General features: G+C 41.2%; 1 protein-coding gene across 1 annotated transcript; it reads left to right on the top strand.

Annotated features, from left to right (window-relative positions):
- The first annotated feature begins 21,146 nt into the window (after positions 1–21,146).
- On the top strand, positions 21,147–23,036 carry LOC148036070 (small ribosomal subunit protein uS12). The gene is made up of 4 exons (XM_087678078.1): positions 21,147–21,304; positions 22,210–22,365; positions 22,508–22,634; positions 22,719–23,036. The coding sequence occupies exons 1-4, from the start codon at positions 21,300–21,302 to the stop codon at positions 22,857–22,859; spliced, it is 429 nt and encodes a 142-aa protein (XP_087534204.1). The 5' UTR covers positions 21,147–21,299; the 3' UTR covers positions 22,860–23,036.
- The last annotated feature ends 1,798 nt before the right edge of the window (positions 23,037–24,834 follow it).

Below are 24,834 nucleotides of genomic sequence, written 5' to 3'. Positions count from 1 at the left end.
CCTTATCAAAGTTTGTGATTTATTGCTTTTTCTACATCAAAACATGACAAAAGGGTGAAAACAAGGAAAAGTATGCAAGATGAGATGTCGGACTAGCCGAAAACTTCAAAATGCGGGTCCCACTAGGATAGGACCCATTCACGTGGAAAAACTCACAAAAATACACTCGAAATAGAACATAAAATTTAACATGGGGTGATACAAGGGTCAAAATCCGACGAGATGAAAAGAAAAAAGGTCCACAATGAGGTGTCAGACTGGATGGATATGGGAAAATGCAGTTTCGGGAGAGGTAAAGCACGTTCGCATGGGAAAAACAATAAAAATGCTCCTGCAACGGGACTCAGAAATTATTTGTGGAAGATCCATACATCAGAACAGAAAGCAATAAAAAGGAAAAATGTTAGGACAAGTGTGAGTGACATGGCTATCAAGTTTGTGCTTTGTACATTGAGAGGCCCATCTCCCATGCGTGCAATGCTCCATTCGCACAACTCACCTTTCTGTTGGATATCAAGGGCAAGGACCGGTCACTCACCCCACCCTCTATCTCACGCTCTGTTGATAGATACAAGAGGGCAGCCCATACTCACATCCCCATCCGGTTAGGAGGATGAAAGCTCACAACACTCTAAGTTTGTCGATGAAGATCAGCTTCATCTGTTGAAGATGTCAATGTGGATTGGTTGATGAAGAGGCATATCCAGGGAGATAGTCAACAAGTTCGACACTGGCATTACATGTTGGAAACTTTGTTTGTTGTAGGAACTAGAAGCACTGGAGAGGTTACAAGATTTAGTGCACCAAGGGAGATGGATTGAAAACATCGTCTACAAGAGTTCGGCTAGAGATTCGGCAATCCTGGACTGCAGGGTGTTACCACCTTTTCCATAGCCAGTTTCCTGTCTAAGGATGTGTGCCACCTTTTCTTGGAACGAGGCTTGTTATGACAAGGAATTGCTTCCTTTTCTCCCATAACAGTTTTATTTTATTTTATTTTATTTTTTCGTTCTTTTCTTCTTTTATTTTTTTTTACCCTACTCCCGATGTTGTTTACATCTTTTCTCGAAGGATAGGTTGGCATGACAGGGACTGAAGTCCTTTTCTCCCATAACTGATTTTTTTTTTCCTTTTTTTATTTTTCTTATTGTCTTTGAAGCGTCGAATGGCAGGAATGCCATGTATCAAAACCATCCTCGCCATCTCTATTACATCATATGGAAAGGAAGCCAAGAGGGAGGGGAAGGTGGCTGCGAGGGGCTATTAAGACAAAACCATATCATTAGGATCAACAAGAGGATTATCAGGAGCATTAGGTAAAGCTGTCTTGACCATTATGCAAAGAATGAGGAAGCTCTTGATGGTGATTGTCGAATCCCCAGGGGGGGGATAATACTTCTTGAGGAGATAGCCATTAATAAGGAAGGGATCATCCGAAGCATCGGCTGTCTGGACTTGGACTAAGCCATTCAGATTGACGACAAGTACCTTATAAGGGCCCATCCAACGTTGTTGAAACTTACTTGGAAACTTGCCGAATTGGGAATCATAAGTGAGGACTAAGTCGCCTTCCTTAAACTCATTTTGCTTGATAAAGCTGTCATGATAGACTTTTTTGCGAGCTTGCATGGCTTCCATGCACTGTAGGGCCATCCTGCAGATCTCATCAAGACACTCCAAGTGCAAGAGATGACGTTGCAAGGACTTGTCATTTCCCAAGAGTTCTTTGATGGCCACACGCAGAGAGGGCAGCTCGAGTTCAACAAGAAAGACGGCCTCTATTCCATACACCAATTGGAAAGGAGTTTATCCCGTAGTTGCCTTATGGGAGGTTCTATACGCCCAAAGGGCCTTTATAAGTTAATCATCCCAATCACGACAATGTGCGGCTATTGTTCTTGTCACAATCGAGTAGAGGATGCAATTGGTAACTTCAACTTGGCCATTGGCTCTGGGGTAATAGGGTGTGGACTTATGATGACAAATCATATATAGTTATATCAACTCCTCCATGATCTTGTTAGGAAGTGAGTACCTCAATCATTGACGAGCTTTAGGGGACTGCCAAAACAGGTGATGATGTTCTTGTACAGGAACAAGGCCACACTATTACCATTGTCCTGCTTCAGAGCTTTAGCTTCATACCACTTGGTTACGTAGTCTGTACATACCAAAATGTATCTATTCTGTTTCCTTCTGGTTTCCGGATCAATGGGGCCCATGAAATCAATTTCCCACTTCTCGAATGGCTTTAGGGGAAGAATGGGTTGCAGGGACATAGCACTAGATTTGGTAGGCTTTCCCATTCACTGATGATGACAGGCATCACACCGTTTGCAGTAATCATAGGCATCCTTATGGACTGTTGGCCACCAATATTCTGCAAATAAGGCCTTTCTAGCGGTCGCTTCTCCTACGAAGTGTCCACCATAGGACTCATCATGACATGCTTAAAAATAATCCTAATCTATTCTCCTACCACACATCTTTGCAAGACTTCGTCCTTGCCTTTCTTGTAGAAAGCACCACCTAACAGAGTGTAGGGGGCTAACTCCAACAAAAGCTCCTTCTTCTCACAGCTTGAAATACCCGAGGGATATTGTTGGGTTGCCAGGAGGTTGGCTATGTCTACGTACCATGGGGTAACCGTTTCAACCAAAAACAAGAAAACATCAGAAGGTCTGGATCATCTTGCTCGTCTTCTTCATCGCTTTGAGGGATTCACGACAGATGATCGGCCAGGACATGAGAGCGACAAGGTTTGGTAACCACTTCAAAGTCAAACTCTTGAAACAAAAGGAGTCATCTCATCATTCTTCCCTTCATGTTAGCCTTGTTCATCAGGAAGGACAGGGCTTCATGGCCTACATAGAATTTGAAATGCATTGACAATAGATAATGTCGGAATTTCTCCAAAGCAAATACCATTGTTAGACACTCAAGCTCTGTCACTCTGTAGTTCCACTCTCTGTCGGTTAATTTCCGGCTTGCATAATAGATTGGCTTATCTAACTTAGAGGGATCCTTTTGGCATAAAAATACACCTAGGCCTTCAATTGATGCATCAGTGGACACATGGAACTTCATCGTCCAATCAGGAGGTTGCAGGATGGGTGCTTCCATCAAATACTGCTTCAGGGTGTTGAATGCCTCATCACAATCAAGGGTCCATGTAAACTCAACATCTTTTCTTAGGAGTTTATGCAAAGGGGTTGCCTTTATCACAAAGTGTGCAATGAATCTTCTGTAATTGCCCACATGGCCAAGGAATCCCCTCAATTGTTTGAGATTGATTGAGGTTGTTAAGGTGGCAATCTTCTCAATATTAGCAAGATCTGTTGCTATCCCTTGTGTACAGAGACAATGTGTCTTAGAAGAACTCCTGATGAGATGCCAAAGACACATTTATTGGGGTTGAGAGTGTTGGGGGTAAATGCGCCTTTGCCTAGCCGCTCGTGTATTACTATAGTGACAATACCCACCACTGCACACTATAGGTGGCATGCGCCCGTCATAGTCGCTTATTCTTTATTCTTTTAGTGACAATTTGAATAAAGGAAGACCATGCCACACATTGTGGTCGTTGGAGTTCCCACTTTTGAGTCTCTCTCTCTCTTGGCTCTTACTCTCCATCCGCCATAGCTCTCACCGCCAAGCTTTTTCATCCTAGGTTCCACTTCCCTTTCAACTGGTATCAGAGCAAGGCATTGGAGCTTGCCCAGCATTCTCTTGAGCCCGGATTTGAAGAGCTTCAACCTGAGCTTCAATGGCAGCCATGGCACCTTCATTTGCAGGTATGTTTTGATCTTTCGCCTCCTCCCCGAGCTTCCAGACCTTCATCGGCTTCTTCCCGGGCTGCATTGGAGCCCCCTCGACATTGCCAAGCGCCCCCGAGGGCTGTTGAAGACCACCCAACCCCCAGGAATAGCTAGCGCAATTTTTGGTGCATTTTTAGGGGGCTGGGCTGACCTGCTCGCGGCATTTCCCTACTCTTCCTCGGTTTCCTAGCACTCTTGGCAACCTTCCCGAGCATTGCTTGACTCTCCCGCGCATTAGTGCTTGACTCTCGGTGATCGATTTGAGTGCTTCCCCCTTCAACCCTTTGTTGTATACACAGTCCTAGGACTGTCAAAACAGGGCAGCACTTGACATTTACTGTTTGATGCTTCTTGGCATTGCCCATTTGATGTTTATTGATGCCCGGATGTTATCGGATGCCATGACTATGCTTTGGGACTAATTTGGAGCATATTTGAGCACCATTTGAGCTTCATTAATAGTAAATTGCTTGTTATAATACAGTGGACTAAAGCTCATTTACTTGGTGTATGCATTGGTTCATGGATAAGGGGTGCTTACTGGAGGTTTGAATGATCATACAAATGTATTTGGAGGTTGTCAAATGCTTCTTCTTGGTTCCAGAATGCTTTTGAGCTTGGATTAGGCTCCGACTTGGTCATCCTTCACTAGCATTTGGCTTCAATTAGCATGCTTTGGATCGGTTTATGCCTATTGTCACTGCTTGATATTTAGGCCTCTTGCATTTATGCTTTGGTCAGATATGGTTGCCACTTGGTTTGCCCATGCTTGATAGTTACTTGGAGCTTCATCTTCATATATATTTGAGCATTTTGAATCTACTGGCGTTACATTTGGTTGTCAGTTACATGCTCTTTGAATGCTTTTAGGCTTATGCTTTATGGGTCTGAGATAGCTTGGGATTTATGTTTCGGATGTATCCTACTAATGCTATGTATTTGATGTATTAGAGCATTGCTTTCTCTCTTTGCATCAGACTTCACTTCCAGTGGGAGCCTCTTGGTATATTCGGATGTACACAGAGTCTTATTTACAGATGAGCTTGAGCTTTGGGACAGTTACATGCATTTGCTCTCTTGAGAGCTTTATGTCTGTAGTTTGTTTGTAGTGGGCTGATTTGATACGCCTATTGGGGTAAGCACATATCTCTATCATAGATTTGTCAGTTTTGTATGCATCTTAGATGGTTATGTATTGAGCTTCTTGCTCTATCAGTTGTGCTTGTGCTTGGTCTTTTCTCTTACCCCAAGACCCATTACATGCATGACTTCCAGACCTATGAGATGTCTCTTGCCTGACAGGTGATTGGTTTGACAGTTCTTGGTACCTTCTTGCCCTGGAAACTCACTGGTGGATGTATCTTACTACCTGGTAGTTGCAGTGACATATGTATCAGTTATTGCTTCATTTTGGGATAGTTTTCCATACTTCTTTCATTTATTACATCAAGCTGAAATCTATAGATTTTGAGCACTTCTATGAGGATAATGCTTACTATCTGATGTTATCTTGGTCATGTTTGGTGGACATGTGCTTCTCTTGGTGAAATCCACCCTTTCAGCCAGTTTTAGCAATGGTTTTAGTGCATTTTTTGCTAATTACAACAACCTGCAATTTTCCTTTTTTGCTTTGATTTGGGACAGTATGGCTAGTCATTTGAAAGACATAGCTCTCTTTAACATTGCCAAGTTGGATGGTACCAACTATGGGTATTGGAAGTCCCAGATATGGCAGGTGTTGGTGCAGAAATTGTAGATTAAACCCTTGTGTTTCAAGGGTGTTAAACCCGAGGATATGGATGATGACGTTTGGATGGAAGTTGATGAGCTATGCAAGTCTACCATTATCTTGTCACTCTCAGAAGAGGTCCATCATAATGTTGTTGAAGATGAAAATCGGAGTGCATGGGATTTATGGGAGAAAATTCAAGAGCTTTATGTGCAGCAGAGTCCTGCATCACAAATGTATTAACTGAAGTAGTTAATGGACCTTCGCATGAAGGAGGGGACATCCCTATCATCTCATTTCAGTCAGTTTCATGCTATCATGAAGAATCTGTTGTCACAGGGTATTGAGTTCAAAGACAACTTGCACACGTTATTTCTGCTTGGCACCTTGCATGAATCATGGGATGTCTTCTGTACTGCCATATGCATGAACAAGCTTGATCGGTTGAAAATCAAAGATGTTGAGAGTGCTTTATTGACTGAGAAAATCAACAGGAGAAACAATGATGCTTCCCGCTCTTCACATGCATTGACCATTAGAGGTGGCAGACATGGCAGGCATGATAATGATCATAAGGGCAGGGACTCTCAGAATTCCAGGTCCAAGTCACGTGGTTGCAGTAAGTCCTGTGGATGGAAGTCTGATCTTATCTGTCATTATTGTGAGAAAGTAGGACATATTAGGCCGTAGTGCTATAAAATGCGGGATGACAAGTGCAAGGAAAAGGAAAAAGAAAAAGTGCGGGAAAAGTCTTCTGAGCGCAGTATTATACTTACAAAGTCCAGTATGAAAATAGATGAAGTTAATGTCATGCAAGCCATTGATTCAAATGATGATTACATACTTGCAACTTCTTCATGTGATGCCTTGCAGGCTTCTGAGATACATTCTATGTATGCGCAGTGCTGGCTTTTAGATTTGGGTGCATCCTTTCATGTGACACCCTGCAAAGATTGGTTTCATACCTATCATACCATGTCTAGTTCTGTGCGTCTTGATGATGACAGGTCTCTTGACATTGTGAGCATTGGAGATGTTAGGCTGCAGTTTCCTTCTGGCTGTTCTTTTGTTTTGCATGATGTACGCATGTACCTACATTGACTCACAGCCTTATGTCAGCTGGACAGCTTGATGATGCAGGGTATTTTGTGTCCTTTGGAGACTCTGCATGGAAGATTACTCGTGGTGGCAGGCTTGTACTTGTAAGAGATGCCAAGTCTGGTAGCCTCTATCCCTTACTTGTATTTGGAGCTACATTGGATCATGTTTTGTTTGTGGGTTCTATTCCCCATGTATCCCTTTGGTATGCTCGTTCGAGGCATATGTCTCTTAAAGGAATGAAAATGCTCCATGCTTTGCAGTATCTTCCACCTTTTGACTCTTCACATTTTGATTCTTGTGATCATTGTTTGTATGGCAGGCAGACTAGAAATATGTATAAAAAATCTGGCAAGAAACGCATGGGTGAACCCTTAGCTCTTGTGCACTCAGATGTATGTGGACCCATGCCCTGTCAGTCACTTGGTGGGGCAAAGTACTTTGTTACTTTCATAGATGATTACTGACGTAAGGTTTGGGCTTATCCCATTTCAATGTTGGCTTGCATTGGCAAAGAACCAGTCTGGGAAAAGGCTCAAATACCTAAGGTCAGATAATGGGGGTGAGTATGTATCACATGCTTTTGAGTAGTTTTGTGATGAGCGAGGTATTAACCATCAGTTGACCACCCCTTACACCCCACCCCAGAATGGTATAGCTGAACGCATGAATAGGACCATTTAGGAAAGGGTCTGTAGCATACTTAGCCAAGCTAGCTTACCACAGCACTTTTGGGCTGAGGCAGTTACTACTGCAGTGCATCTCATTAATATGTTGCCTAGCAGTGGCATTGACTTTCAGGTTGCAGAGGAGGTATGGGCAGACTCTTATGATCATTTGCATGTCTTTGGATGTGAGGCATTCTACCATGTGCCCAAGGACAAACGCAATAAGCTGGATCCTAAAAGTGTCAAATGCATTTTCATTGGCTATGGAGATGCAGGAGAGATGGGTTGCCACCTATGGGATCTGCAGGTGCGAAAAGTGATCTGCAGCCATGATGTCATCTTTCGTGAGGACAAAATGCATATGTAGCCTAAGAAAGTGGTTGAGGCACGCAGAGTTATCTTTCAAGAGGAGCCACCTGCTCTCGTTCAGCCCGCTCCATGGTCAGCTAGACAATGTGCAACATCACCTGATGCTCATGGCCCAAATGCTAGACATGCTGATGTTAGACAGGATGTTGATCAGGTATCAGAGCCTGGATTGAGGCGTTCTACTAGAGATAGATGACCTCCTGACCATTTTGCGCCCTCTATGGATTATGTACTGGTTACAGATGCAGGAGAGCCTCTCACTTATGATGAGGCTATGCGCAGGGGTGATTGTCACTCTTGGGAGAGGGCTATGCAGTCTGAGCTTGACTCATTGCATAAGAATCAAACTTGGGATTTGGTTTCCTTGCCTCAGAGTAAGAAGGCTTTGCCATGCAAGTGGGTGTACAAGTTGAAAAGTACCCCTGGACACCCCAAGCCGTCATACAAGGCTCGGTTGGTTGCTAAGGGTTTTAAGTAGGAGCATGGGGTTGACTTTGATTAAGTCTTTTCTCCTGTGGTCAAGATGACTACCCTACGCTTAGTCTTAGCCTTGGTTGCACAGCTTGACCTACACTTGTACCAAATGATGTCAAGACGGCTTTTTTACATGGAAACTTACATGATGGGATTTACACAGAGCAGCCTAAGGGCTTTGCAGACCCTGGCAGGGAACACCTAGTGTGCAAGCTAAAGAAGAGTCTATATGACTTGAAGCAGGCACATAGGGAATGGAACCATAAGTTTAATGCATTCATGCAGTCACAGGGCTACATTCGTAGTGCTATGGATTTGTGCCTGTACACGAAGAAATCCCGTGATGGTTCTTTATTGATTTTGGTACTCTATGTGGATGACATACTTTTAGCAGGGACGGCTCATGAGGAGCTAGATGCTCTTAAGGCTTAGCTCAAGAAGAGCTTTGAGATTAAAGATCTGGGACCTGCCTCTCATATCCTTGGTATGCGCATTACGGGCAATCGATCTCAAGGACTACTCTATCTATCCTAGAGGAAGTACATTCATAAAGTCCTTGAGCGCTTCCGCATGCAGGATGTTAAGCCTATTGGCTGTCCAATACTGATTCGGTATGGCAGCCTCTATACTATGCCAAACTCCTTTCTGCCACAAAGTGAATGAGGTAAGGGCACCACCTAGTCATGAAAGAGCGGACTAGGGCGCTATGCAAGAGGGAGAGGAGCTTGTGAGGAAAAAGAGAGGAAAACTGTGTGTGTGTGTGTGTGTGTGTGTGTGTGTGTGTGTGTGTGTGTGTGTGTGTGTGTGTGTGTGTGTGTGTGTGTGTGAGAGAGAGAGAGAGAGAGAGAGAGAGAGAACTACAAAAAATAGATGAATCAATAAAACTTAAGAGGGCACAAGAGATGGAGAACCCTCAAGACATAACCAATATACACAATATGGACACCAATAGCATGGGCTTATTACACTCTAGAGCATGCATAAGCTATAGTAAGGGAATGAACTGCATTAGCTCATGAGAGAAAATGGGGAAGGCTCAATAGGGCTGAAGAAGGCCTCTTAGCTCTCTCTTGCAAATTATAAAGGGGAAGGCCTCTTTATATAGGCCTTGAGGGTGTTTAGAGAGGAGGTTAAGATAGAATAGGAATTAACACCACCAAAGCTGCATTAATGCGATTCCACCAATGTGGAAGCTCCATCTAGATGTTTCGTTGACCAATTTTGTACTTAATCAAGTCCCATCATAGGTGAGTTGTCTCCATTCTCCCCCCCATAGCTTGAGTCCAAGAGCTATCCTATAAAAAAATATAGAGAATCTTCATAAAATAAGATCATATCTAGCAATAATGGAGAGAGAGTAGTGAGAATTCATACATTACTACTACAATTAAGGATGATTTGAGGATGATTTAGGAGGGGAATTCTAATGATTTATTAGCTTGAGAGAGAGGAGAAGAGAGGGGAAAGGGTTGGGAGTCTAATGAATGATGTTTTATGGAAGGGAAGAAAGTGTGGTTGTGTATAAAATTGGGAGGTGGTCTCCACCACAGTTGGAAAAAGTTGGCGTCCACCATTTTGGCCATATCTCCCGACTCGTAGCTCCAAAAAATTATAAAAAAATACCATCCAAAACTTCAGCTCACGCACTACAATTTTCATGTTGAAAAGTTTTTTGCATGGGAGTGGAAGTATTTTTTAAAAATCTTACAAAATCATGTGCCTGATTTCCCTTCCACTAATGCTTCCAAGAAGGGTCCCATTTGTTTGAATTATCATAATGCTCCAAAGCCATGACATTATGAGCCTCACATGCCCTTTGGATGGCTCCAAATCCATCAAGTCTTTTCTTTTCACATTACACATTTTCCCTTCACCTTCCTCCATTGATCTTTACTCTTCACTCCCCCTTGGTAAACCGGTCCATGAAATATTTCCATCCAGTGATTTCTTGGATTTCCCAAGAGGTTGTTCCCACCCTCTTTTTTATTTCAAACCTCCAAATGTACAAAAAATCAACAAAGTATTAGACAAATATTTTTTTGTGATTTTCTCGGATCAAATATCTTCTCATGTGAAGGTTTCACAGGCCGATTGTCCACAGATAGATGAGCAGAGAGCTGAGATGGCTAAGATTCCCTATGCATCAGCCATGGGCAATCTTATGTATACCATGATAGCCACCCGTCCAAATATAGCTTTTGCAATTGGGGTTGTGGCACATTATATGGCTAAACCTGGCAAGAACCATTGGGATGCCATGAAGAGTATCATGAGGTACCTGAAGGGCACAGTAGATATGTGTCTTTCTTATGGCAGCCAGGATACAGGAGTCATGGGGTACACTGACTCTGATTATGCAGGACATGTAGATAGTAGGAAGTCCACTTCTGGCTATGTGTTCACTTATGCTAGAGGGACTATCTCTTGGATGTCCAGGGTATAGAAGTGCACGGCCCTTTCTACTACAGAGGTCGAGTATATTGCAGCCACATAGGCTTGCAAGGAGGCTATCTAGTTAGGTCGTTTGATTGCAGACCTTGGTATGATAGATGCTATGCCTACACTGCATTCGGATTCTATAAGTGCCATTCAATTGGCCAAGAATTCGGTCTTCCATGCGAAGACGAAACATATTGAGGTGAGGTATCACTTCATTCGTGAGGTCATTGAGGACAGGTATGTTGACCTTGTCAAGATTCGGACTGAGCAGAATCCTACAGACATGCTCAAGAAGAGCCTCACTACCAAGCGCTTTGCCTTCCTCGGGAGATTGATGGGCATTGAATGAGATGACATCTTTTCCTCATCCTGTTGTACATTGGTACATGTTGTACTGTCTTTTCTTTTTTCTCTCTCACTGAGGTAGATTCGCCTTTAAGTGGGAGGTTGTTGGGGGTAAAGGCGCCTCCGCCTAGCCGCCCGTGTATTACTACACTAACAGTATCCACCACTGCACACTACAGGTGGCGGGCGCCCGTCATAGTCACTTATTCTTTATTCTTTTAGTGACAATTTGAATAAAGGAAGGCCATGCCACACATTGTGGTCATTGGAGTTCCCACTTTTGAGTCTCTCTCTCTTGTGCCTCTTGCTCTCCATCTGCTATAGCTCTCACCGCCAAGCTTCTTCCTCCTGGGTTCCACTTCCCTTTCAGAGAGAAATCCCATACTCTCGATATCTATCAAAACACTGCTCTAGGTGTCCCCAATGCTCACAGATAAGGCTATGGACACAAAAGTCATCGCGGTACACCTCAATGACATCATGTAGATGGTTTTGAAAGATAGCCATCATCACTCGTTGGAAAGTAGTAGGAGCGTTAGCCCAAACGGCATCACTCTGCAAGCATAGGTTCCCCATTCAATTGTGAAGGTTGTTTTGGATTGATCCTCTTCTACAATTTGGACTTGATTATATATGCCGAATCCATTCGAGAGGGAATAGAGCTCATGGCATGCCAATGTGTCCAATAGTTGGTCTATGAAAGGGATAGGAAAATGATCCTTCTTCATCTTGGAATTTAGTTTTCGGAAGTCCACACACATTCAAAGTTTTTCATTCTTCTTGGGTACGACCACAATGGGTGAAACCCATTCATTGTTAGCCACTACATAAATGAACTCAGCTATAAGGAGCTTCAATAATTCAGCCTTCACTAGGGCATAATAATTTGGATTCATACGCCTCTGTCTTTACCGCACAAGTTTGGCATCAGACTCTAGATCGATGTGGTATTGGCATACTATGGGGTCAATTCCCTATAAATCTTTGTATGACCAAGCAAACACATCTAAGTTCTCTTTTAGTAGGTCTCATAGGACCACTAGTTCTTCTTCGGGAAGATTTAGACCCACCTTCAAGTGACGTTCAGTACCGTCAGCATCCACGAACATCAATTGATTTTCACCTTTCACTTCATGGATAAACATCCCACAGACTACTTCTGGGTAGAGATCCAACTCCTTCAAGGGAGTGGTCTCATCTTCTCATGATACAATGGAACTGATGTCCTCTTTTAATGGAGGCCTAGCTCACTCTTTGGGAAGCCTAAAGGGTATTATTGAGGTTTCAGGTTTGAGTTGGGGACGAGTTACTTCTTGGCTTGAGGATTCATCTTTTGAAGATGCATCCAAGAATGTCACATAACAGGAATCTTCTATGTTTAGTTTGAACTGCAGGGTTGGGGGTTGTTGGTAAGGTGCATCATCATCATCTTCTCTTAGGAATTGTAACTTTGGGCAACAAGAGTCACTATTGAAGGAAAGCCTATTCTTCTTAATCTATTTCTTATAAAGGCTTTGCTCATGATGTGACTCATTAATCAGTCCAAAATGTATCATAATCATTATGTCGATCAAAGAGGGATCTTCTACTTTTGAGGTTTCAAGAACTTCTTCCTCATCTCCGCATTCTGCGAGTAGGATAGATCGTTCTAGCTCACTTTCATAATCTTCTTGTGCATTATCACCTTCTTCCTCTTCAAATTCTGTTTCTATCCCTGTGGGGGCTCTGTAAGAGAAGAATAAGCTCTCTGTTACGTCCTCTGCTTCTGCTCTTGTCTCTGTCTCTAGCTCTATCTTTGCTCATGCCATGTAATAGGGAGAACAATACATTCATGCTTCTATCTTGCTGTTAGAGGTGATTTTGGAAGTCAATTCGAGTTCAGGCAAGAGGTATTCTCCCATGGACAAAGACTTTGCTTCCCTGGGTAGTTGGCTTACAATGCCCATTGTTAGGGACAGTGCCTCTGTTTTCTTAGGAAAGATTCCTTTGATGGCCTCTTCGTCTCCTGATGTGCCATCTGTTACTTCATTGGAGGAGTCGATTATGACTTTGATGGACGTGGATTCATTGCCTTTTTGCAATCCATACAACTTTAATACTACCTTGTTGGATTCTCTGCCTAGGGTCAGGGTTCCTTTGAACCAGCTCCTTGCTCTTACTTCGAAAATCCAAGGTCTTCCCAATAGCAAAGGATATGAGGTTCTATAGGAATTTGGTTTGACCACCAGATATGTCAGCCAATAATCCCTTCCTGCAAGGGTTGTCTTTACGTATGGGAGGATGCCCAACTATTTGATTCTGCTTTGGTTTGCCAATCTGATAAGCCACTATGTAGGTTGCATTCCTTGCAAGCTTAAATCCTTCATTATCACATTCGACATTATGTTTACTGATAAGCCTCCATCAATCAATGCATCTTCAATAAAGCATCCTTCAATCCATACGCTAATTTCTAGGGTTCCAGGATCCAGGGAGGCATTAGCCACATCTACTTCACATGGGTTCTAAGGCTCTATTGGACTTGGTCACCACGGAGGGAACAATTCTTAAGCCTCTTCTTCTTGTAAGTATGCTTTTGAGTTTCTTTTGACAGCTAGGAGATAATATCAACAACTGTCAGAATGTTAAGTTTGGTTTAAAGATGTCTAGGTCTTTGACCAAATCATACTCTTTGATAGGATCCACAAGCTTTTCCAATCGGCTGGGAAATGGGACCATGCCCACTTTTATCTTTCCTTTTTCTTCTAGAATTGGCAACATCTGTGCTTCTTCTCCATGAGGAGGTACTCCAGCATCCGCTATTTCTTGGACCTCTGGTCCTACCTCTTCAGCTATCTCTATGGCTCTATAGTGCTCTGTACTTCCATATTCTAGACTCATTGTTATTCTTTTCCTGAGGAAGGTTAAACTTCACAGTCTTGGTAGAGGGAACGTTCTCTTTTGGAACTACAAGTTCTCTTTTCTTTGTACGTGTTATTGCAGCCACTTCCAATTTCACCAAATTGGAAGTAGGTTCTTGGGTTTTCTGTTGGGTCTCAAGAGTAGCTTTTGTAGGAGCTGGACTTGGACAATCTTTTGCAATGTGGTCTTGTCTTTTGCATCGACCACATAAGGGCTTATAATCCACATACCTTCTAGGGTTTGGACAATTTGGTGAGATATGACCCTTTTCTCCACATCTATAACACTCCACTTCTGATCTTTGGCCACTGTAGACTATCGTCCTCTATAACCCTGTGAGGAAAACCTCCTTAGACCAAAGGGACCAAACTCCCTAGGCTTTGGTCCAATGTCCTGTGTTGCCATTTTGGATTTTAGCAAGTTGAATCTCACATCTTCATCTTTCTTTCTTTGTTCATGCATCTCTTTCAAAGAGTAGATATCGTCTTATGGTTCTTTCTCAAAAAATATGAACAGAAGGCTCCAAGAATGGTTGGTTTTCGGGTTCATTCAGTGGCTAAATGTCCCGCTTGATGGCACTTTTTACACCATGTATTAGAATACATCAAATCTCTCCCACCTCCCATAGGAGTGGATATATTGGCGGTATTCACCTTTAGCGTATGTAGCTATTCTATAATCACATCCATAAGCTCTTTCTTAATACTTGCCACTGAATTGGACAGGTAGTCCTTCAAATTTTTCACCTCCTGGCGTACTTGTAGTAGGGTTTTGGGAAGCTTTTGTAATTACTGCATACACTAGTTGGGTTGATCCAGAGGGTCCTCTGTTCTAGTTTTGATTCAGAACTTCTGTTGAGACTTGGGATTGTTGATTCTAGTTGGTAAGGTTCCACTGTTGTTGAGTTGCCATTAGAGGAACTATTTGAGGCCATTGTTATTGTGGTTGAACGATCATTTGAGGCATTGTCATATGCAATGGCCACTGTGGATTAGGTATATTGTACTGCGGCACTGTTTGCATCTAGGGGTAGGGGTATGGAGCCGTCCCTGGGACTACATTTGGTGGGTATACCATTCGTGGCATGGAAGGAGGTAAGACTCCTCCTCCTGGGGTCATTGACAACCTTGCTTCAACTTTGTCATACAATCTTGCACCTTCCACTGTAGCTTGGAGATTAATTGGTCTTCTCAATTCCACAAACTTGCAAACTTCTAGTTGTAGGCCTCTGAGAAACGTTCCTTTTTTTATGCCTTTATCCAAATGATGATTGGTCCATCTCTTCGGGATGGATTTCATTCGCGAGACATAAGCTTCTACTCTTTCTCCAGAGAACTGACTTAGGTTCATGAACTCTTCTCGCATCCGCTCTTCAAAACCTTCACTCCTGAATTTAGTGAGGAAGGCCAACTTCAAGTTGTCCCATGTGCCAAAAGTTCTTGATGCTTATCTCTCATACCATTGAAACACCGTGTCTTTGAAAGTGGCAGGGAATATTGCTAACCAATGCTCGGGGGTTCTGGCATCGTTAGCCACACATGCTACCATAAACTCTGCTACATGAAGATCATGATCTTCATTGTACTCTCCCTTAAAAATGGGCAATGGGACTACATTTGCTGACCTGTCATCAATATTTCCAGGACGGATTTGACTAGGAAGGGGACCTTGAGTCACCATGGGGACTTTTGTAAAGAGTGCTTTTAGGGCATCAAAGGAGACTTCTGCTATAAGCTCGTTCTCGGCCTTGATTTTTGCCTTCTTTCTTCTCACGTACCTCTGGACCCGTTCTAGTGCTTGCCTCTTGATTGCGTCGTTCATTGGGGGGTTGGCTCAACTAGTTGGTCTATACTCAATAAAACAGAATCAAAACGAGCTTCACTCTCTATAGGACTATGTGGCCAACATTTATTCTACTTCCTTCTTCTCTACGTCTCTGAATTCAGCCTTCAAACCACTACAGAGGGGGAGACATTTCATTTTGAAGGTATCAAAACTCATTCGTTTGAGGATCATTGTTGTGCCATCATCATAATAATGCCAGCTTCTAATGATTTCAATAGTGTAAGTTGTGAAGAATACTCTATCCACTAACTTCTAGTGGGTTGCTAATTGGATAAATAGGAGATTGTCAGTACACCATGCATCCCACATGTCTTGTTGTTGAGCATCCACGAATAAATTCCAACTCTTTTCTTTCTTATTTTCATGAGCCTCCACTGACCATGAATTTTGAAGCTTCTTCATGATCTCCCACTTGATGATGTCAGGAAACTTCTCAATGAATGCCAAATATTCCATGGATAGTCATTCTCTTTGTTTATGTACTTCAGTTGTTTCCAAGCAATTCGCCACCAAGATGCACATCTTTGTTGCTTCAATTGAAAGAGGAAGTAGTCCACCACATAGAGCATGCATCATGATGGTAATATGTTTCCACCATTGTGGGATGAACTTCTTGTGAAAAGTGGCTTTGGCAATGAGATTCTCCAATTCTTCAGTAGCAGGAGAAACTTTGCAAGCATCCATTGAATTCTCCTCTTCTTGGCAATGCCATTTCCTTCATTTTTAGCCTCTTTTGATGCTTGTTGATGGTAGATTTCCTCGGTTGCGCACCAAAAACATGGAGCCCCAATAGGAACACCAAGGAAAAGGGGTTTCTACTGCAAGAAGATCTACCTTGTAACATCAACAAACTTTTGTTTCATTCTTTAGAGAACCACAATAAGAAAAAGAATACCACGAGTAAGAAATCTTCACGCAACATCATAGAAACAATTCTCCCACGGCTTTAACTTTAACAAAATTCATCATCCTCTTCATATTCTTCACATAATTCTTTTACCAACAAAGAGAACACAAGAGAAACACCACTTTGAATGGAAGTAAGATTATATATGATTCATCTTCATTGTCTTCATAGTTTTCTCTCATAGATAGATACATTGTTTTGCATAGAATTGGCTATCTCTAACTCTCTCTTTCTCTCTCAATCAATAGTACATCATATCCTCACTACAATACTTAATAATCACTCATAATAATCCTTTTTGGTCGTGGATGCCCCTTCCAAAAAGTGTGTCTGATATGAAAGGTCACTAGAGCCACTACAATGACTCTTCATATCTCATCACTGTCACTTTATTCAAGTCTTCTCTTGAGTCTTCAATAGCTACTTCTTTCACTTTCTTGAGATCTTTTGAACTTGCATTCACCTCTTTCCAAGGCTAGAAAGCATTCCCAAAGTCACATATACATCCCACAAAGCACTTACAAAGGCATACAAAATAGAACAGGAACAGGAACAAAGGCTCTACAGAAGCTCAACAGAGGGTTATAGCAGGTCAATAGGAAGCATAAGAACACATACTTATACTAAAACCATTCCAAACTATCAAAAACAATTCAATGAGCTTTCAGAAAACCTCAACTTCCATCAATCGTTAATCTAGGCTTCATACAGAAGAAAAATAGAAGCTATTAGAACCTCAATAGAACTTATTAGAACATCACTAAGCCTCATATTTCTACTAAAAATCATCACAAGCTTCCAAAACATAATCAATCTCATCCAAAACACTCTCAAACACTTCCAAAACAACTAGTCATCATTGAAAATCCATAAAAAATCAACCATTCAGCCTACAAAAACAACAAAAATCAACCAAAAAGCCTAGTCATTTCAGCATTCAACAAGAAGCGTGCCATCAATTTGTATACATGCCATGAAATATTACAAGGATTTTGACTGTGAAAAATGCAGTTGTTCGTTGTGGAATACATCTAGGTCTCAATCCACAGCCAAATAGAGGTCTAATCACTCTTATCCTTCACACTACCGACATCGTCGGTATCATAAATTACATACATATTCCTCACCTAGAAATTCTCATTCTCACAAAGATTCTCAGTATGGCCACAACAAAAGCCATAATCGGTATACCCACAGATCTTCTCATAAGAATTCTCATAAAAAACCTTTGAAATGTTATATTTGTGGAAGCACCAGTCATTTAGCCAACAAGTGCCCCAAAATGGGGAAAGAATCGGCTAAAAAATATGAGAAGCCTAACGTGGCTAACCTTCATCACTATCTCTCCGAAGGTACTTTGATTGACTCATATGATTTTGACAAGTCCTATGATTCTGACTCTAATTGTTCATCTGAAGAGTATTTTGATACTAGCTCAAAGTATCCTAATATTGACTCATAATCTTAAGTCTTAGACCCAGCCACCAGTATCTCTAGAAATCACAATGATTGGAAGGATTCTATTTCTACTGACAATGCTTTGACTACTAATCAAGCTATTGATACAAGTGGTGAAAACTCTGATGACTTTGTGACACATGTACAACCACTCAATGCTCATACAATTCCTTCACATTTCTCTTCTAAAGGAAAAGAGAAATATTTTTTCTCACCTTTCTACTCCAAACACTCACATCACAAAGAAAAAGGAAAACATAAACAGAATTCCTCTACTGAAGACTCATTAAAGATCAAGTCCTCCTTTGATGACTCAAAGACTACTTCTTCCAACAAAAAGAAGCAAAAGTAGAAGATCAAAGAAGAATTATTTTTGAAACCTCACGATTTTCCTAGACATGCTACATTGAGTATTATTGACACTCTGAAGAAAGCAAATCTCTTTGTCCCACACAAACTAGAGAAAATGGACTCTGCAACAATTTGTGGATGATATCACCAAGACTACTATTGAGACAATAGGTGAACTGAATGGCATGATTGTAGCTTTTCAAGCTATGCAAATTGAATTACATGCTCTGTGTAAGAGCTTTAAGAGAACCATTAGATCTTAGAAGCACATTGCATAAGCTACTACAAACATCCTTAAAGAGCTTTCTATCTCTATGACATCCTCTCCTCAACAAGAATCTTCTCCCAAACCAATCAATCTAATATGTGCTGCTTCCTCTCAACACACTCTCAACATCTTGGAAGGTGGTGGCCCTATCCCAACAATCTACGTCAAACTCCGCTCATCTAGTAAGTTTACATTATTTTTGGATGCATTGGTAGATGTAGGTTCTAGCCTAGCTATGGCTCCTTATGAGTTATTTTCACCAAGCTGCATACATGATAGTAGTCCTATTCTAGTGGGACTCTCCAACAATAAAAGAACTACTCTTACTATAATTGTGAAAGCTTTTCTGTATCTAAGCAAAATCAAACTTCCTATAGAAATCCAATTCATGCACCAAATGTGCTATGATCTCGTTATAGGCATTGAGATCCTACACCATTTAACCCCTATAGTTTCTAGAAGTATAATATAGTATTTTCATGTCAAGGACAAAAAACTCATATTCCCCTATTAGAGAAATTTGGTAGAAGTATCTATTCCCTATCTCAAGCACTCCCTCTAGAAAAAATGCAACAAAAAGAACATTGGCTCCAATAGGAATTGTAGAAACACTAGACAGAAATCCAATTAATTGAAACCAAATTGAAGGCTTTTATGCATGATGATCCTTTAATATTTCAGGAGAAGCGACAAAAGTTTGCTATTGCCTTATCTCTGAAAGAGGATGCAAGTCCCTCCAAAGTTGTGGACAAAGGTACAAAAGAAGAAGATTTGGTTATTTGCAAAGTTGAGATTGAGAAGCTTTTACAAAAAAAAGCTTATTGAACCAACCACATCTGCTTGGTCTTGCCAATCATCCTATGTAAATAAGCATTTTGAACAAAAGCATGGTAAAAAGAGGCTAGGAATCAACTACAAACCTCTCAATACGTACCTCATTGGGCATGGACATCCTATTCCCCTCAAAGATGTGCTAATCAAATGGAAAAGAAAAGCAAAAATCTTTAGCAAGTTTGATTTGAAATCAAGGTTTTGGCAACTCCATATCAAGACTAAAGATCGACATAAAACAACATTCTATGTGCCCAAAGGACATTACCAATGGACCGTTCTTCCATTTGGAATCAAAACTGCTCCAACACATTTCCAAGGATGAACAGACTTTGTTTTCTCCAAGTTTTCTTTTTGTTTAGTTTATATAGATATTCTATTCTTCTCAGAAAATATCCATGAACATTTAAAGCATTTGGCATAGTTTATCCTGGCTGTTGAAGAAGTTGGGATGGTTTCCCCAACTAAATCCATTATGTTTGCTACATAGGTGGATTTCTCGGGTTTAAAGATTCATCATGGCATGGTGGAATGGTAGAATAATGTGTTGAAAACCATATTACATTTCCATGCCGAGTTACCTAATGTAAAAATGTTACAACACTTACTAGGTTGCTTAAATTGGATAAACTCCTCTACCCCCAATCTTACTTTATATATGCAAGATCTTTATCCTCTTCTATGGAAAAATGGTTTTCATGAGAAACCTCTACGTAGCACTACTCTTCAACAGATCAAGGCCCTGGTACAAAAACTTCCACCATTACATCGGCCTACGGGCTATCCCCTAGTTATTTACACTGATGCTTTTGATGTAGGTTGGGGTGCTACACTATGTGAAGATATTTCCCACTCTTCACCAACAAAACTCTCTACTAAGTTTGACTCCCTCCAAAATTGTCACTATGCCTTAGGAATCTTTTCTGCAACATAGAAAAATTACCCCTCTTATCCATGGGAGATACTTGAAGGCCCCTACAGAAATAGGGAATAAAAGATTACTTCGGTGGTCCTTATTCTTTAATGAGTTGGACATCACCTTTGAGCAAGGCAAGGAAAAGAAAATGTCATTGCAGATATACTCTCCCACACTCATGAGACAAAGCCACCTTAAAAGATGTTTTTCACTATAACCACTACTCACTCTACAACACTGTAACCACTAACCAGCCGCCGTGCAGCTACTATAATGTACTTTATCTTGATGCTCGATCATCTCATCTTGTATAATATGCTCATCTCCACTTTGGTAATGGAAAGCTGACTTAGTCCACATTTTGGACCCCTTTTGTAACTCTATAAAAAATTCTTTGTAACTCAAAACTCAACAACGGAACAAAACAAGAGGCAATACAACTTTCATTTTGTATACCTTGTTTGCACTTGCACTTGCTCATCCGCAATTCTCTTGCACATACATGTAGTTCGTCACTGTTCTTTCCTCTCCGTTGCACTCTCTATAAATAAATAAATAAATAAATATGCAAAAGAGTCGCACTTTTGGAAATGTGAAGGGGGTGTATTGTGATTTTTGCAAAGGTGAGGGGTGATGTTTGGGTATTTTGTGTAACTTGTGAATGTGAATGGGTTTGGGCGGCAGGCTGTGAAGGTCCGACGTAAAGGGGCCTTAGGGCCGGGCGTCAAATTATATGTAATACGCATGGGGGGAGTATAAAGGGATTCGCAACATTCGAAGCGAGGCCTTTCAGCTCGCGGAGTTAGGGTTTTTCTGTGTGGCTGCGTTCTTCTCCTCAGGCCTCCATCGCCGGTTCCGTTCTGTCCTTCGCCAACTGCAGCCATGGGGTACGCCTCTCTCTCTCTCTCTGTGATTTCGTGGTTAGTTATCGTTTTAGTATCATATGTCTGTTCGTGTTCCTGATATTTTATTCGTGGTAATCGGTTTAGCATCGCATCTCTGCCTGTGTTCCTGATTTTTCTTACTCATTCGAATGCCACGATTTTTCCTGCTCACATCGGGTCTTGTTCGCGCTATCACGAGTGTCGTGAGAGGTCGATGCTAATGTAGGGCATGGGTTTCAGAGTAGGCCAACATTTGGGGCTATCCAGCTTCTATGCCAGCGTCGGTGCCCTGGATATTTGCGACGAGGGCCGCATGTTGGCTCTTAGTATTGTATGAAAGCCTGCTATACGGCTAGATCGTGGTGGATGGCTCGAAGTTGGCGTCAGTGTTGGCACTCAGCATTTGCTAAAGAAGGTTTATTAATGTGGTCATGGTGACATCCTGTAGGATGTAGCATACACGCATGATCAACTAAGGGAATTCTGACTCGGCCTGTTTGTTGTAGTATCTTCATAATTGGCAATGGCTCGTTTTCGTGTGTTTGTAGCATATTGTTTTATTCCGGCACTAGTAAAGCAGCGTCTGTTTATGTCAGTGTTTGCTGCCTTGGTGCTCCCTGTCGGTCAAGAAGCTGCTGTGCTTTGATAGTGCTGCTTCATGTGGTCTTGATGATACTTATTAGTCTTGAATGTTTTGTTTATGCCGTGCTTTGTGATTGGAGTGGCTCTTTTCTTGTGCTTGCTGCATATGACTTTGTTCCATCCCTTCTAAAAGATGTTTTGCTTTGTGCGTGTGTTACTGATAACATGTGGTTTTGATGCTTCTTATTACTCCTGGATTTGTTGAACTTCGAATGATACTTAGTACTGAAACCTTAATTCACTGAATAAATTGTGATCTTTTACAGGAAGACACGTGGTATGGGAGCTGGGCGTAAGCTCAAGAATCATAGGAGGGCACAGTTGTGGGCAGACAAAGCTTACAAGAAAAGAAATTTAGGAAACGAGTGGAAGAAGCCTTTTGCTGGCTCTTCTCATGCTAAAGGCATTGTTTTGGAGAAGATGTATGGTGTTCAACCTAGTGCATTTTCTTTTATACACTTGGATACCCAAATAATTACGTACAGGATGCAGCCACAATATAGGTCTTGTTATTGGAATATTTGTTGTCTTTTGTGCTAATGTGATATTTGTTTTCTTTGACAGTGGTATTGAGGCAAAGCAGCCCAACTCTGCTATTCGTAAATGTGCTAGAGTACAACTTATCAAGAATGGAAAGAAGATTGCAGCATTTGTGCCAAATGATGGTTGTTTGAACTACATTGAAGAGAACGTGAGTTTCTTTTCATGGCCTTTGGCAATAGTTACTTGGTTCTATTTGACTGGGGAAATAATGTATGATTTGACTGTTTATCAGGATGAAGTGCTGATTGCTGGATTTGGAAGGAAAGGACACGCTGTTGGTGATATTCCTGGAGTACGTTTTAAAGTGGTGAAAGTTTCTGGAGTGTCGCTCCTTGCTCTATTCAAGGAGAAGAAAGAGAAGCCCAGGTCTTAGAACCTATGGGGCATTATTTGTTGTAGTTTTGAAGCTCAATGCAAGACACTTGCCGGCTTTCTTATGGACTTTGGCAGAGTTAATCTGGAATTTAGTTTCTGCCTTCAGGAGAATTATTTTATGTTGTTCTCTATCTTAATCTTCTCAGTAACATCTGAAGGAATTCCTTTTGTCTGAGTATTGAATTATTGGGGAGTTAGCTTGCTTTATGAAGCCTTTTGAGTTGTGGAATCAAGAGTGTTTATTCAGGGCCTTTTACAAACTGGATGTAGGACTTATGTCCAAATGTTTTGTGTTATAGTTGTTTCTCAAGTGTTGTATTGTGTGGATGATGTTAGTTATAGTGGTTCTGGACAGTCTTGCACATATTAATTCAACAACCTATATTATTTACATATATGGCATATTGCTTTGAAAATTGCTGCCTGTTGCAGGAAGTTTATTTTTAGGTCAGTTTATTCCTTAATTATTGTTTTGCATGATGAGATGATAGCAGCTGTTCTGGAACATCTTGGTTGCCTGCAGACTGCTTCTTAATTGCGATTAAATGATCCTTTTAAGTTGAAACGTTTGTAGCAATCTTCCCTTAATTAGTAGGGCCTTAACATTTATTTTCATGCATGGTGCTGGTGCAAATCCCACCCATTCCTACTCGATATATCTTACGACTATTGATTTGCTCCACAAAAATGCAGCTTGCACAAAATTTTCGTGGATGGTGCTGGTGCTTATCTGACCCACTCCTATATCGGAGCTTATCTAAACTTATTATGAACATTGGTTCACTCCATAAATATGCTGTTTGCATAAGATCTCAAATGCCAAAGACTTGTGATTGTTTATTGCTGCTGGTTTGCATGTTAGATGGTGGCATCTTATTCCTCCCCCACCTTAAAGTACATTACATTGATGCTATCTTTGGGGGAGAGGGATAAATTGGAAGTGCATCAGTGTTGAAAAGGTAGATGGTGTCATCTTATTCCTCCCCGAGCTTAAAGTACATTACATTGATGCTATCTTTAGGAGAGGGATAGCATTCATTATTCAGGATAATTGGAAGTGCATCAGAGTAAAAAAGGTAGCAGAAGCTCTGCCATTGGGGAACAAAAACCGTGTTTCAGTGTTTTAGGAAAAAGGAGGCTGAAGGGGAAATAGAAATCCTGAACTAGTGTACAGGAAGTGGTAGTGTGCATTCATGGGTGAGTAAACATGGTTGATATATCTCATGATTGGAACATGGGGGCAATGCTGGATCGAACCAGATCCTAAATTAGTGTGCATGAAGGAAATAAGGATCCTAAACTAGTGAGGAAGTGGTAGTCTGTTCATGGATATGTAAACATGATCTCTTACTAGTGTGCATGAAGGAAATAAGGATCCTAAACTAGTGAGGAAGTGGTAGTTTGTTCATGGATATGTAAACATGATCTCTTTTGGGTACGTCGCAAAACCGAAACATGGAGGATACATTTGATTGAAACAGATCCTAAACTAATGTGCATGAAGTGGTAGTGTGCATTTATGTGGGTGTAGACATAATCTCTTTTTGATAAATTTCATGAATGGAAAATGGTAGCAATGATTGATTGAAATGTGCACATGAGCCTCACTTCGTATTGCACGGTGGTCTTGTGATGTAGACATTTAATTTACGTTGCTTTAAATTGCATGATTTAAACGTGAAGATGATGCCTAATTGGATCGCATAGGAGCCTTTGTTTGTAATACATTGTGGATGTATTAATATAGATGTTTACATTGCTCAAAAATATGGGATTAGGTTATCTCAACTTTTTATCTTGTTTAAGTAATTGATTCAAGCCACTTACAAAGGGGTATGAGAGCCTTGTCTTTTCTAGCACACTTTTTATATAGCAAGTTAGACATTGGCTAAAATTTCATTATTTTGATTAGTTTGCACTCTCCTAGGAGTTTGTAGCCTTCTTGGAGCCCCAAGAGGAACACCAAGGAAAAG

Source organism: Lygodium microphyllum, chromosome 5 (genome assembly GCF_053477565.2).
Source record: "Lygodium microphyllum isolate KBCC chromosome 5, Lygodium_microphyllum_v1.1.10, whole genome shotgun sequence".
Classification (NCBI taxonomy): Eukaryota; Viridiplantae; Streptophyta; class Polypodiopsida; order Schizaeales; family Lygodiaceae; genus Lygodium; species Lygodium microphyllum.
The sequence above is the reverse complement of the archived record's forward strand: the minus strand, read 5'-3'. Positions and strand labels throughout refer to the sequence as shown.